The sequence below is a fragment of the Macrotis lagotis genome, chromosome X (assembly GCF_037893015.1).
Source record: "Macrotis lagotis isolate mMagLag1 chromosome X, bilby.v1.9.chrom.fasta, whole genome shotgun sequence".
Lineage (NCBI taxonomy): Eukaryota > Metazoa > Chordata > Mammalia > Peramelemorphia > Peramelidae > Macrotis > Macrotis lagotis.
This window is the reverse complement of record NC_133666.1, coordinates 383,214,472-383,230,784: the sequence shown is the minus strand read 5'-3', so window position 1 is coordinate 383,230,784 and position 16,313 is coordinate 383,214,472. Positions and strand designations below refer to the sequence as shown.

Below are 16,313 nucleotides of genomic sequence, written 5' to 3'. Positions count from 1 at the left end.
GTAAAGATATGTAATTTAATCAGAGTAGGGAACTTCTGGGATAGAAATTTTCTTTCATCAATGCAGAATTACAACTCATATAAGGCAACATTAAGTCTAAGATTGTCACAAGGGTACTGACAGAAGTTTAGTTTAGAAGTTTAGTGCTGGAAGCTATATAGTAAATGGTAGGGGTCAGAGGCAGGATTTGAAGCCATGACTTCTGGCTGAAGGTCAGTCTATGAACTATACTGGATTGCATTTCTTTCTACTTCATCATGGTTCCAGGAATCTCAACATCAGGGGGAGACTTCATCAGCCTTGGCACTCACAGTTCATCAGTACCCTCTGTCCTCTGATTAGGAGCAAGGCTAGAAGTTCCTCCCAAAGCCTCCATTGAAGGAGTGTTCTTAAGCTTTTCTTCATTACCATCCAGATGTAATCTTTTGGATCCAACCAAGCTCCACTCCCATGCAGGGTACTTTCTCTACCTTATTCCTAAACTTCTTCCATCTCCAAGTTTTCATCTTGTTTTAATGTCTTGTTTGCCTCCCATTAGAGTGTAAGTTCTTTGTCAACAGGGATAGACTGTCTTTTTGTTTTTGTATTCCTGCCATTTAGTAACTGTTACAAGGCAGGCACCTAAGATATGTTCACTGACTGTTAACATACAAATAAATCTCGTTTTTGTTTCTGAGGGTGATCTTTTAGTTTCAATAATCAAATACAGTATTCTTCAATATATCCTCTTATTAGTTAATGGAAAGAATCACTACAAAGCCATGTTATATACTACATATATATGTATATATGTATGTATAAAAGAAACTACAAAAGCTATTACTTTTACCCCAGTTCCACAAAAGAAGCCTTCAGACTATCAAGAGGGGCATGAGACAAGGAAAGCATAGTCATTACATCTTCTAGGAATCCAACTAAAAGTTTTCTGTCTTCTTCCTGAAAAGAAGAAGATCTAGGTTAAACTGCTGTTCAACAAAATACTGTCACTATAATGGATCAATATTATAATTTGAAAGGAATCGAATGGAAAGCAATTATAGTAAGTAATTTATGAAGTACTGCTCCTGGCAGGGTATAATTATAATAATTCTGTGTTAAACTTTTAGATTAATGTAGTAAATTGTATACCATTTCACTAAAGTCAACTTTAGCTTTCAGTTATACTATTAAAGATTTCAATATTATAATACTCTCAATCTACAGGGTTAAAATCAGTTGTTACATTTAAAAAAATCTAGGATATTTGACAAAAAAAATGAACTGAGAAAATAAAAAGAGAAATTTCATTTAAGGACCAGATTAGAGGTAAGTATAAAGCAAACCTCCTTGAAAACTTTAGCAGAAAATTGAAATATACACCTGAAATGGTTTATCAAATTGCCCTAAAATAGAGGAGAGGTGGGATCCTGTCAATATGCAGCAAAAGCAAACTAGTCAGAAATGGAAGACAAGATCTGAAAGAGTACTTCATATACTACACTTTCCTCAAATAATAGCAAAATGACAAGTTCCTTAATTGAGCCAAATATAGCTATGGAAAGAGAATAAGGTACAGAGTTGGAGAGCTTGATTTACTTTGGAATGAGGTTTGAATAAGACATAGAACAAAATTTTGGTTTGGCATGAATAAAGTTGATAATTATTAAATTAAAGAAGTCATTTAAACAAAATAATTTATCCATCTAGCAGCTAGCTTCACATCAAACACTGATTTAGAAAGAAAAAAAAGACACAAAAACATTCAACATTCATTGTATATTTATTGAGAAATTACTATGTATAAAGAACAGTGGCAGAGTGATGTTACTGTCTTGGTTTGTCATTGAAGGGTTATCTTTTAGTTCCAAGAAAGAGCATTCTAGGTGTATTACTGTACGCTGTGATATTACCCTATTCTTGAGAATATATAAGGGATTTATTTGGTAACTAGTAACCTCATGCAACTCTTTTTTAAAAAAAATTATACCACTTGTATTTTGTTCCTTTACATTTTCCTTAAAACTGTCATGTAAGAGTGAGAAATTAAATTATGAAACATGCATACTTTTATTGTTCTTTACAAAGTTCATTAAAAAAAATTAAAATTGACCACACTATAGCTATTTAATTTTGGTTAATCTGAAAAAAACAATCTGTTCTTCAGGAATTCATAATCACCATTATGATGCCATCTTGTGTTACATGTGACAAATTACAGACAAATCATAAAATAATTGGAATGTAAACATATGATTCAAAGTCATAGTTCTGTTAAAGAAAAAAAATGAAAAGGGTACAATGGTAGTCAATTATGCTTTTGGAGAATCTGTGATTTCATTACTAGAGGACGTGTCTCCAAATTGTACGAACCAATGACATCATTTCCATTCTGATTTCAATGTCTTTTCATCCAAGCCTGCTCGTCTAAAACTTCACTAAATCTTAAGAAGCTTTATCCAAGTCATTGGTGGTCTTCCCTTTTTATTTTTAGAATCTCTGGACTCAAACATATTATACCCTTGATCCTGCCACCACAAAAAAGGGTTCCATTTCCATGGTCATTAATTCTAAAGTTATTTCATTTGATCAAAATTCTTTTCTTTCCATTCTTCCCTCTGCTAAACAACCTAACTTTGTCTCTCACCTTCAACCTCTTCTAAACCTGTGCTAGGATTCTTTCCTTCCATGCTCTTAGTTGAGGCTATGGCTTCATACATCACTGAAAAAAATGGAGGCTATTTGCTCAGATCCCCCCCACTTCTTGTCTCCTATATTCTGATGTTTTCTGATGCCTACAAAGACACCCATGTTTCCTTCAAGTCTCAGCTCAAATCCCACTTTTGGTAAGAAGTTAACCCCCTCTTCTCACTACTAATAGCTTCACTCTGAGTTTACCTCCAATTTGCCCTGTTCATACCCTGAAATTACACAGTTGTCAGCATGTTGTCTCTTTCATTAGAATGGAGGTCCTTGAAGGGAAGGTTTGCTTTAGACTTTCTATGTAACCCTAACACATAGGACAGTGTCTAACACATAAGAGCTTAGTGCTTCCTGACCCTCCCTGGTGAACTTTTACTTTTTCTTGTCCAATCAGCAGACACCACTTCCAGGGACTTGTGTGTGCTGTTTTCCCCTTTTGAAATGTAAGCATTTTTAAGGGCTGGGACTTTCTTGCTGCTTGTATTTAATGCAGCACTTGACCTGTTATATGCCCTAAGTGTGGTTTTTTTCCAATTCAATGAAGAATATGTAAGACAGATAAATGCAATCCTAGCTTAGTACTTGTATTATTAAGGACTAAAAACAATTTTCATTTTTTAAACCACTAAAAAATCTGAGATTCTAATTTCAAATAATCACTTTACTAATCTTAGTATACATTAAACAAAACTTACGTGTTATCTTTCTCCTGAGACATAATAGGTTCTTTTTTCTTTAGGTTTTTGCAAGGCAGTGGGGTTAAGTGGCTTGCCCAAGGCCACACAGCTAGGTAATTATTAAATGTCTGAGACTGGATTTGAACCCAGGTACTCCTGACTCCAGGGCTGGTGCTTTATCCACTGTGCCACCTAGGTGCCTGACATAATAGGTTTTCAATAAAAACCTAATTTAATTTGACTTCAAATATACTTTCTCTCTGAATTTTTACTGGCTTGGCCCCAGTGCCTAGAATCCAATTTTTTCAAGTTTCAATTCAAAACAAATCTTCTGCAAGAAGTCTTCCTTAGTCTCCCTTAACTAGTGTTTTCCATCTGAAATAATCTCCAATTATCCTTTATGATATATATAGCTATTTGCATGTAAGACTGTTAAGTTCCTTGAGAGCAGGGACTGTTCTTGCCTTTCTTTTGTATCTCCAGAGCACAAAGGAGGTAGGCAGATGATACACAAATCTCTCCTCCTTCTCTTCACCCTTCAAGATGCAGAGTTACTTGAACAAACTTAAAAATGTATGAATGAAATTAAGAATTTTCTTCTTACCTGAATATAGCATGTAAGGACTCCTGTTGCATAAATAGGGACTGTAGCTTTTGTTAGTACACCATTTCCTGCTGAAGAATCTAAAATCATAAAAAAGTTTTAAAAAAGTTCTTCTAAATATAAAGAAAAACTTGTAACCTCACAATTTACTTCAACATAATACTTTTTTGCAGAATGTAACAAAGTAATGACAACATCCTTACAAAAACCATTTTTACTAGTCATGAAGAACTAAACAATATTTGTTTTTAGGGTTTTCTGTACCAATATCTTAAAAATATCACATATGGGATTGTTACGTGACAAAGAAATCTAGTAAGTAAAATGAGGTATGACACTCCCTTTCTGAAAGAAAGAAAATAAAGAGTTTTTTCCCCTTTGAAAATTTGATTATGGAAAATATTTCAAAAATGTTTTTACAAACAACAATTTCAAATGACCTGGTTATTAAAAATGGTATCAATTACAATCATATAATACTTCATAGTTTACAAAACATTTTCTTTATTATCAGTTTGGAGAAGTTCAGAAGCACATAAATGAACTTAATGGCCTGCCTGCTTCCTGATGTGCCCTTGTCTTTATCTGGGCTCCAAGTCCTTATCCTGGAAGTAGTGCACTAAGGGCAAGTTTAGAAAATGTAATGGAAAGGTGTGAAATAAAATTGGCTCAAAACAGACACAAAGAACAGAAAGGAAGGAAAGAGGACAAAGAGATTAAGCAAAGTATTTAGAGACTCCATAATGGTGAAAATTTACTATGAATGCTTGTTCATTTGTTTGCAAGGTATAAATGACCTTAAAAAAATAAGCAAGTAAAATAAAATTGCTAAACAAAATGAGATGAAGTTCAATTAAGTCTTTTTTGCTAGTTATTGCACAAACAAAACTAACGTCAAAATTAGAAGAAACTGGAAAACAAATTTGTATTAACTTTCTCTAATAGAGTCTTATTTCTCAAATATATAAGATAACCCAAATATATAAAAATAAGAGCCATTCTACAATTGATTAAGGGTTAAAAGATATACACAGGCAGTTTTCAGAAGAAGAAATCAAAACTATCAAGTTATATAAAACTGCTCTAAACCACTAACAAATTAGTCAAAATGACAGAAAAAGAAAATGACAAATTCTGGAATGGATGTAGAAAAATAATGTATACTGAGTCTCATTTCTTCTTTAGCTGCTTTGTGGGTAAAAGCACTGTAGGTAAAGCACTGATATATTTTGGAGAAAAATTTGGAATTATCTTCAAAGCGCTATAAAACACTACATAACCTTTGAGGAATACCACTATTAGTTCTGTATTCCAAAGACAACAAAGAAAAAGAGAAAGGACGCATAGGTACAAAATATTTATAACAGCTCTTTTTTGCGGTGGCAAAGATTTGAAGCTTGAGGTGATGCCTATCAATCAGGAAATGGTGCATAACTGTGAATAGAGTATTATTTTGTTATAAGACACGATGAGTGGAATGTTTCAGAAAAACCTGGGAAGATTAATATGAACTGAAACAAAGTGAACAGATCAAGGAGAACATATGTACATGTGTACATATGTACATAGTAATAGCAATATTGTAATGATGGACAACTGCGAAAGATTTAGCTACTCTGATCAATACAAAGACCCAAGACATTTACAAAGGACTCATTAAAATAAATCCTATCCATAACCAGAGAAAAGTAATGAATTCTGAGTGTAGATTGAAAAATATTTTTTCTCTTTATTTTTCTTTTATTTTTGGCAACATGGTTAATATGGAAATAGGTTTTACGTGACTTGAAAAAAAACCAATTTCAAAACTCAAATCTTTCTTTTTTCTTTTGAAGATAAGTAGAACTACATAGTTCCTAATGCCTAGGCTTCTTAAAGAGAAACTTGTAATGAGAAAAGGGAGGTAAATGACAAATATAATAACTGTTTACCTCATAGTTATAAATAATATACATCCTATTTAAATTTCAGAATAACTCCATGAGATAAGAAGGAAATAGTACTTCCCTAATTTTACAAATGACTACAGTGAGATTAAAAAAGATTGTGACTGTCCCAGGTAATGTAAAAAGCATAGCCAGTACTTGAATCTAGTCTCCTTACTCCTATCCTAGTCTCCTTACTCAATTTCACTGTCTCTTTTTTTCTGTTAGTACTCTCTCCCCTAGTTATCTTAAAAAACCAAACTAAGACCAAAATTCCATTTACTTACTATGCTTAAAACTCTCTGTTGGGGTCTGGGAATATAGAGAAAAAAAAATCTTTCTTCAAGTAAAAGAAAATGACAAATGCTGGAGGGATGTGGAAAACTATGTATATTGGTCTTCTTTCTTCTCTCTACATTCTCTACTTTTATCACCTCATCAGTTTCCATGGCCTCCCACAGAAATTCTACTATCTTTTGAACTTCAGTCTCCTGTAAATAGCCATCTACCTGCAAATTCAACCTGAATGTCTTTGACATTGTACTGCAGAATATACTGAATTATATAATATAGTAGATATAGACAAGAAAAACCCCAATTACTTGTGGAGGTAGAGGACTAATAAATGGAGCAAACAGACCATTTCTTAGAGAAAAAGAGCCTTAAAAACATATAAGAATCTGTGAAGTAGAGATAGGGAAAGAATGCACTTTATAAAGGAGAGTTTGTAGTCATGAATCATCATGAACAAAAGGAGATGAAATGATAAATTAAGGAAATAAGTCAGTAGTCTGATATAACTTTAAGTATATGAAAGGGAAAGTAGATTGGCTAGACTATGGAAGGCAATAAATTTCTGATTCTGAAATGTGTATTTTATCATAGAAGCAACTTGGAGGTTGAAAAAGTTTTTTAAAAGAGGGAAATGACATGTTCCTACCTAAGTCTTAGGAAGATTATTTTGGCAGCTATTGTGGGAGGTTGGATTGTAAGAAGAAGGTAGAAGCGGGGCAGCTAGGTGATGCAGTGGATAAAGCACCAGCCCTGGAGTCAGGAGTACCTGGGTTCAAGTTCGGTCTCAGACACTTAATAATCGCCTAGCTGTGTGGCCTTGGGCAAGCCACTTAACCCCATTTGCCTTGCAAAAAAAAAAAAAAAGGTAGAAGCAAAATGACTTAGGGGGCTAAGTAACAAGGTTACAATAGAATAACAGGTGATGAAGATCTATCATTCTCATCAGAAATGGCTCAGAGAAGAAATAATATACACACTCAATAGGATTTAGAAATTAATCTTACCCTAGAGGAAAAAGGAGAAGAAAAGGATAGGAGGTCAGGGAAAGGAGGAAGTATAGGTGATAGAAGAGAATAGTCAGATATAATACACTTTTGAGGAGGGACAGGGAGAAAGGAGAATGAGAATAAAATAAATGGGAATGGGGAAGAATAGAATAGAGGGAAATACAGTTAACAAAAGCAACTGTGGGAAAAAATATTGAAGCAACTTCTCTAATGGACTTATGATGAAGAATGCAACCCATCCCAGAGACAGAGTTGAGGGTATCTGAACACAGCCTGAAATAATTTTTTCCCCCCTCTCACTTCATTTCTCTTGAGGTTTCTCAATCTTCTGGGGGGGGGGTGGAGGAGGGAGAAGGGGATTTGTGTCTATTTTCACAAGATTATTGTAGTAATGTGAAAATAAATAAATCATTTTTAAAAAAAATAGGTGATTAAGGTCTAAATTAATGTGTTAGTCATGTAGATGGAAAGAAGGGAATAGATTAAAAAGATTCTGAGTAGGATGAAACAAGACTTGATTATAAGGAGTGAGAAAACAGAACAAGTCAAGGATAACTCATAAATTTATGACTCTGGATTACTGGGAGGATGATGGCACCTTCAACAGAAATGAGAAGTTTGGAGAAGGGCTGGAAGTTTATGGGAGATAATCTGTTATCCTCTGGACAAGGTATATTTGAGGGAAGGTCATGAGAACTGAGGTGATAAGGTCAGAGAATGCAGAGAAAGGACAAATAAGACTCAAAACAGAGACTTGGAGGGACACTGATTAATGAAGAGAGAGGTGACAATCCAGCAGAAGAGAAATAATCAGACAGGAAAGTCAGGAGAGAGCAGTTTCTTAGAATTCAAGGGAGGATAGATTATTTAGGAGAAAAGATGACTGACAGGGTCAAATGCTTCACAGAGATTGAAGAGAAGGACAGAAAAAAGCTATTGTTTTTTAACAATTAAGAGACTGTTGTTCCCTTCAACAGAACAGTTTCCATACTGGGAAGTGCATTAGATTTCAATATGATGTGAAGTGAGTAGCTGGTAGGTAAGGAAGTGGAAGGAGTGTGTGGTCATTCTGACTTTCTAGGAGTATTGCAGTAAAAGGGAAAAGGATTATAAGACATTAGCTTTAAGGTGTATCAGGAACTAATGATGATTTTCAATTATTTGGAAGACTGGGATGTGTTTTTGAGTAGAGGGTAATAACTATGCAGTAGAAAATAAGCCTTTTAAAGAGGAATAGGGTGAGGTTGAATTATTGATTGAAGAACTTTTCAGAAAGAGTAGTTAAGGATGACAATGAGAGGCTAACCATTGCTCTGAGAATAGAATGAGAGGATGAATGAAGATGTAGAGAGGTTATGAAATGTGGAAAAGAGGCAAACAGATAGTCCAAAGAGGGTGGTCTAAATTTTCTCAGTAAAAGTAAAGTATAACACCAACTATTGAGAAGTGAGTTAAGATGGCATAGGGGGTGTGAGGAGGTCCGGAAGAATTGATGTAGAAAGTTTGATGTAATGAAACCACATGAGATTAGGTGACATGAATCTGTAATGGACTCACTCAGAATTGCAGTATTCACCACTTGAAATAGAAAAAAAAATGCTGATGTTGAGAACATAATAGGACTAAAGACTGGGAAACTGTGAGGGGTAGGGCAAGAGGTCAAGTGATTTGAGTATATGGTTCAACTGTTTAATAAAGATGATGATAGTAGCTAGCATTAAACAAACACTATAGTTTGGGAAGAATTTTATATAAGTTATCTCATTTGATCCTCATAACATTTCTGGGATTGATGATATCCCCATTTTAAAGAAAAGAAAATTGAGGGTAAGAGAGGTTTAATGACATGTCCAGATTTACACAGCTAGTGAACATCTGAAGCAAAATTTGAACAGCACTCTATCCACTATACACCCAGGTGCCTCTCTAGAATCAACCCTGCAAAAGATAAGCATCAAGGCCACAGCATAAATGATGGATGGGAAAAAACAGAATAGCAAAGAGACTGGAAGTCTTAGTAAGGACTAAAAATGTGGTTGGGAGTAGTTAAACAAATCAAGAGATGGAAAAATGGATTCTCATTAGAGAGGAGAAATTCAAAGCTTAATATAGTAGGAGGTGGAAGGAAGAGATAGGAAAAATGACGGATAATCTAAATTCTATTTACTACCATAGCTTGCTTCAGCTAAATCAACAAATTCCAAATCAATAATTTTAGTCCCAACTTCTAACCTGAGCTCCAGACTCCTGTCCCCAACTGCCCATGAAATCCCATAGGCATATTTCTGCACTACAGTTATTTGTATGCTATATTCCCCTAACAATGTAGCTCCATAATGGCAGGAATTATATCTTATAACTTCATATGAGATGCACTGAGAGTACTTAAAAGTGTTTGTAGAACTCATCTACATGTACTTCTCTCCACCCCCCCGCCCCCAGTCCTATTTGTGGCTCATGATTACCAAAATAGACAAGGAGAGAGAAAAACAGATTAGACCAAATATGGTAATTAAATAAATTTCCTTTTAATAACAATCTAAAGTGCTCTAAAGTCAAATTCGCAGGGAATGTTTTCTCGTTTGGAGATGATCTTCTCCATCAAGATGAACCAGTAGCACAACTTTGTTCATATAATTCAGGTAAAGTGGGTATGAGATTTTATTAGCTTAGATTTTGAAAAAAAATACGTGTTAAGATGAAATGATCCAAAGCCAATCCACCTGGTATTCCCCCCCCCCCGACTTTTTTCTCTGCACCCATCTGATTTTCTTTCTCTTTCATTCTCTTCATCCATACTATAGCAGGTCTTTTTCTATTTTCTACTCCTATAACGAGGGAACCTTTTAGATAATCCTGAATTTTTCCTTCTGAATTATGCATGCGAACACCTAAATACTTTTTTTATTCCTTCCCCTATATCCCCTCAATCCTAAAATGTCTCTTTATGGTCCCAATTCATAGGATTAATAGATGGAACTAACAAAGAATTGTGAAAAAGAATACTTTTTTCCCATTAGTAAGCTATGTTTAATATTTAATCACTACATTCAAAAAGACATTAACATCAATATTTGAAAAAGTTGAACTCACCAACATTTTCTTCAGACAATCTTAGAATCTCCTGGAATTGAGGTTTTACCTAAGTTTAAAAAAGATTCACCCAAATGTCAAATTTAATTTTATGAAAATATAAATCTTATTTTGTGTTTATATAAAACAGTTCAAATTACTGATCATAAATTTACATTATTTATAAATTTAGAGGCATGGAAAAACTGGAAAAAAAAATCTTAAAAAAATATAGAAAACAGGAATTTACATGCTTTAGTTATGAAATGACCAAAGAAATCAGATTTCTGATACTGAATTCCATTTGATTTGTTCCTTTAAAATAGAAAAAACATAAAATTTCTTAATAAATTTACTACAAAAACTTAAAGATTGCCACTTATCTCTTTGCCCTAACAAAGGTTTTAATAACAATTTTCTACAAATTTTAAATGATTCAATAAATAATTCATCTTTGATAGAGAATTAAAGAAAATGTTTTAATATGATGTAAATATTTAGTCAAAATATATTAAAATTAGAAGTGGTTTTAAAGATCACTTCCCCTCTTTTACATTAGAATAAACTAACCAAAGGAGCAAATGACATTCTATTTCATGCTGCTAATTAGTGACAGAATCTAGACAGAGCTTAAGACAAGACCCTTTCCTTTTTGTTTGTTTGGTTTGTTTTTAGGGTTCTTTTTGCAAGGCAATAGAGTTAAGTGGCTTGCCCAAGGCCACACCGCTAGGTAATTATTAAGTGTCTGAGGCTGGATTTGAATTCAGGTACTCCTGACTCCAGGGCTGGTGCTCTATCCACTGCACCACCTAGCTGCCCCTCCTTCTTCCTTTCCTTAACATCATATTGGCTCTAAACCAGCCAGTTCATACTATACTAATCCTATGTATTTTATTTTTAGTCTTCTTTGACAAGAGGATTCTCACTTACTTCCCTGAGTTATAAATGATTTCGTGTATAGATGCTTAAATACCATAATCATTGTCAACCAGTAGTGTGCATGATGTGACTAAATTTCCTTAGCATTTGTACACTTGCTACAACCCTTTATATAAAACTAGCTAAACTGATCTTGCATAAAAGCACACTATTGTTTACATAGGGATAAAATTAGCTGAAATTAGACCAGCTTCTCAATAAAGAGGAAGACTAAAGCCTTAAGCTTTTCAAGAAACTACAGATTCCAATAATTTGATTTTTTTGACTAGTCATGAAGTGAAAGTAACAAATTATTTGAGTTGATTTCATTTATATTGAAAAGGAACAACCATATTCAGCTAGGATTTGTTAATGTATTTATTTAAAGTCCAAAAATTTATGGAAATTCTGATGTAGTTTAATAAATAAGATTAATAGCAATACTTTCTGGAAATTCTTATTTTTCCTTTTAGAACATTAAATATTATAAATGTGAAAAATTATCTATACAGGTTATCTAGGCAGTCATGGCTTTTTTTTAAAGAATTAATATAGTAAATTTGGTTTTTGAAAGTAATTTATAACTAATATTTTGTAGTTTTGTGATCATAGGCTTAAGCTCTCACTTCAGTAATTGCCTAGTTAATAGGAATTTTTTTTTGGGGGGGGAAAGGCAATGGGGTTAAGTGACTTGCCTAAGGTCACACAGCTAGGTAATTATTAAGTGTCTGAGGCCACATTTGAACTCAGGTCCTCCTGATTCCAGGGCCAGTGCTCTATCCACTGTGCCACCTAGCTGCTCCTAGTTAATAGTTTTGTGATGAAAATATTTTGTAAATCTTGTCTCTAAATAAACAAGTTAAAATATTATTTACTTTCAAAATATAACTAAAATATAATACAGAATTGCAATTTATGGAGAAAATTTAGGGTTTTTTTTTAGGAAAAAAAAGGGGGGAAGTTATTGTAATTTGGGACTATTTTACAGTGTTTAGGAAGGTGAAAAGTATTTATAGTGCTGACCTAACATGAAAATAAAAAAATGGCACAGTGATGAGATATTTCAAATAAACTATATTTCAATCAATATTTATTAAGTACTTAGTGTATAGAAAACACTGTGCTGGTTTTGGCTAGGTTTCTGGCACTTATTCAACTAAGAATTGAATTAAAATAAATGTTCTAATCAATTACATTTCATGATTTCACAGAAGAAGCAAGGAAGAACTGTGAAAATGGATATAATTTTAACAAAGAAAAGAGTGGTTAAGCATGGGATATATTCTAAGAAAATAAGCACATTGTTTCAGAATTTTTAAAAGAACGCTAAGAGTGCTAGAAGGGAATGACAAGCAAAATAAGGCTACATGTTATGTAGAAGTCTTCAGAAAGGTCTTGAAAATGCCAGGCATAACAGCACAAACAGAAGAGAAGGCATCTTAAGAGGAACAAAACACTCTCAAAATTGAAAATGAGAGTAGCAAATGATCACAAAAACAAGAGACAACTAGAAAGACTAGCAGTACTTTGAAGAATTCTTCAATGAAACCAGAATTAAGAAAAAAATAGAAAACTCTAATTAGGCAGTATTCTGAGAGTTTTAGGTTAGAATGGGTAGATAGAAAGGAAAGAAATGAAAGAACAAAGTATAGCTGAATGGTATTCTAATTCCTCAAGGAACTTTAATTCCATTCTGAGGAGGTAAAAAAAAATAAAATCCCTCAAAAGAACCTTTTCTAACCACCTTATTTTCTTATGCCAGCTAGAGTAGCATAACTACTTCAAGTTGGTCAAGTAGGTCAGCAACATGCCTGAAGCCAGTGTAAGAGACATAATCTGGAGTCACAATTATGAGACAAGAAGATTGGCTTCTGGGATGGGTGATGAATTAAAGTGTCTGGGAGGTTATGGAGATAAAAATAGGGGCTCAGGTACTTCTGGCAATCAGAGTTGGAACAAGATTAGATGGCATTAGGGATGACACTAGTTGAAGAAGGGTGGCTGAACAATCTAACTGATTCAAATTCCCCCAATTAAATCCTGAATATCAAGAATTTGATGAAAGTTGTTAAAAATGATTAGCTTGTGGAAACTCCTTCAGACAATCTAAAAAATTGTTCATTTGTCTAGGACAATTTAAGTATGATTCATCATCTGGGTAGAAAGATGGATCATATGGTTTTAATAATCCAAATCTAGACAATTATAAAAAAATCAATCATAGAATCTTAAGGGTTTAAAAAAGATTTTTATGGATGAAATAACTCAACAATTAAATGACTCTACTATACTACAATGCTTTCCTTAAAGTCTGTTTAATAGTAAGAATTACTCTGAATTTTAGAATGAAACTTATCACTTAATGTTTATTACTTTCAATATGTAAATTCTAGTTTGATTTAATTCTATATTTCTTTTTGGATCAGACTTATGAAACTATTGGCATAAGGGAACTCTCAAGAAACAAATTCTCTCTATATATATATATATACATGCATATGGTCATTTACTCTGTAACTTAAGAGTCTGAGAAGCTACCTGTGGCACTGAGAGGTGAAATGATTTGGTCAGATACCAGCCAAATACATGAGAGATTTCTGATCTAGGGTCAATTTTTCTATCAGCATTAGACCACATTTCCTCTTTATCTGAGTCTATTTAAAGCCTTAATTGGTTAATTCAAAACATTTCTTTAAAAGTACTGTAAGATAAATGTATTTATTTATATTAAATTAGGACTTGGGAGCTAAGAAAACTCAATTTTAATATCTAAAAAAATCTTGCTTGGTAAGAAGCAGTGACAATAAAACTAGTTTGTGATATTAAGTTAACATAGATAACAATATTTGTCCCTTCTGAGACCAAACGTTAGACCCTATTATATGAAGGGTTTCTGTTTAAGGTTATCATGGTGCACTATCACAACTAGGTGCAACCATGGAATTCTTGGTAAACAGTTTCTGTATTAACTTCTTTTTGGTACATTAAGGGTATTGCACAAGTATCACCTCAAAAATTCTGTGTCTGGGTACTTTAGTTTGGACACTCCAATACCTGGGAAATTTTTCAGGGTCCCACTGTGATAAGTATTATTCCTACATCTGGAATATAAATTGAGATTGAAAGCTAAATCATTTTAGAGTAAATATATAAAGCATTTTATTTTTCTATAAAAATAAATGATACATTAACAGAGAAATCTAGTAAAGGGATCATCTACTTCTCTGCAGCTAGAATTCATAGAAAGTATGTTATCACCTTAGTGTTTGTAAATATTTTCCCAAATGTCCGGCAGAGGCGCCAGAAAAATCTGGAAAATTCATGGACACAGGCAGTTGAAGCAACATTGATTTTACCAACTATTTCTATGAGTTGTGGTAACCTGAATGTGGAAAAGAAAAGGAAAAAAACAAACATGTATTATAAACCACTCTGTTTCTTTGTTATAATTTGAGATGAAATATTGTACCCAATAACCAGTGCCTGTACAATTTTGTCCCACCTCTCCTCAATTTTACTTCTGATAGAACAATGAAAGGGAAAAGTGGCCTAGTAGGGTCCTAGACCATTTAAAATAATTGAAATAATTTTTGTATAAAACCATTAAAAAGTCTGCAAGTTAATATAAAATCATGACTCAAATACCCAAATGGATCTATAATTTCAGCAATGTTTGGTATTCCCTTCACTGATGAAGATTGTAACTTATTCATGCCTAACCATTCCTGAGCCTCTTGTATGATCTATCTTAATAGATGGTACTCTTATGCCACCCACAGACTCACCTATCTATAAATTTAGTAGCCCACTAAAGAGTTCTGGATTGTAGGTTTGGTTCACATATAAGCACTACTAGAAAAACAGAATGCCTACAGGCATGGTAATATAACATCTTCATAAATAAAAGACAAGACATCCATAAATGAACAGAGGCATCCCCACTTAAGATAACTAACATCATTTTGAAGTAATATTATGAATCCATCATAAATTCCAATAGAAAGCAACAACAGTCTTTCACATCAATATTCAGTTGATTGGTCAATCAGGGCATTGGTTCTAATACTAACTGCCCCTGTAGTCTTGTGTCACTAATCTTATACTGTGTTTTCAAGAAATTAACAAACACTATTTGGTTTCTAATTTCTGTATACTTCCTCAGTCTGTCCTAAGGAGGGTAGCATTCTTTTTTTTTTTTGCAAGGCAATGGGGTTAAGTAACTTGCCCAAGGTTGCGCAGCTAGGTAATTATTAAGTGTCCGAGGCCAAATATGAACTCAGGTCCTTCTGACTCCAGGGCCAGTACTCTATTCACTGCACCACTTAGCTGCCCCCCAAACAAACACTATTTGAAAGGGCATGCTTTAATGGGTAAAAATGTTAACTTTTAAATCAACCCCTTTTGTTTAGTTGTTTTTCACAGCCTGAAATAATTTAAGATTTTTAAAAAAGAAAAGAAAATTTACTGTAGTCTAGAGTAAACATGGAGGTCTTTTGATTAGTGATGAATGTAGCTGAGGGTCCTGAGAATCCTAATTGTGAGTATGTGTGAAACAAAGTGACAGTTCGCTTAAAAATTGTTCACTGGTTTGTCAAAAATAAAGTCACCTGAGTAGGTGATATCTAGTTAGTGACTTTTAGGTTTTTCTTTAGTTTAGGATTATCTATGATACTTCTGACAATTTAGTCATTTTACTTCTTTAGCCTGAGGGAGGGGAAATGAATCACTTTCTGAGATGAATTTTATTAGGGAGATGGAGTGTGAGACAACAGGGAGAATATATTGAAACTGCTGGATAAAGTTATATAGAAGTGGAAAAAGGCAAACTTACAGCTGGTTCACCACCCAGAGTAAGCTCTCCCAGCCTGTTGTACCCTCATGCTCCAGCTGATAGTCATAAAGTTGTAGCAGCACAGCTAATTGTTCACGACTTCCAATGATGGTGGCTACATCCTGAAGAGGTGACACAGGTCGAGGGAACCTGGTTACTGGAAATGAAAAAAGTAAAACAAAATCAAATGAAAAAGAAGGAAATGAGTATTAACTCTGAGGATAAGATCTGATTCTTTTCTAAGGGGGGGGCACTTCCATTAACTTTCTTCAATGCTAGACTCCAAATAGTGAGCACAAATATTAA

At 33.7% G+C, this 16,313-nt stretch overlaps 1 protein-coding gene across 1 annotated transcript in view; it reads right to left on the bottom strand.

Moving 5' to 3' along the window:
* Positions 1-16,313, bottom strand: part of RELCH (RAB11 binding and LisH domain, coiled-coil and HEAT repeat containing) — a 126,583-nt gene that overhangs the window by 21,993 nt on the left and 88,277 nt on the right. Inside the window, exons 17-21 of the mRNA XM_074202040.1 lie at positions 16,008-16,164; positions 14,435-14,558; positions 10,280-10,328; positions 3,961-4,040; positions 830-936 (exon numbers count right to left, since the gene is read on the bottom strand). Of these exons, the coding sequence (XP_074058141.1) occupies positions 830-936; positions 3,961-4,040; positions 10,280-10,328; positions 14,435-14,558; positions 16,008-16,164 (517 nt within the window). The remainder of the gene's footprint in view (positions 1-829; positions 937-3,960; positions 4,041-10,279; positions 10,329-14,434; positions 14,559-16,007; positions 16,165-16,313) is intronic.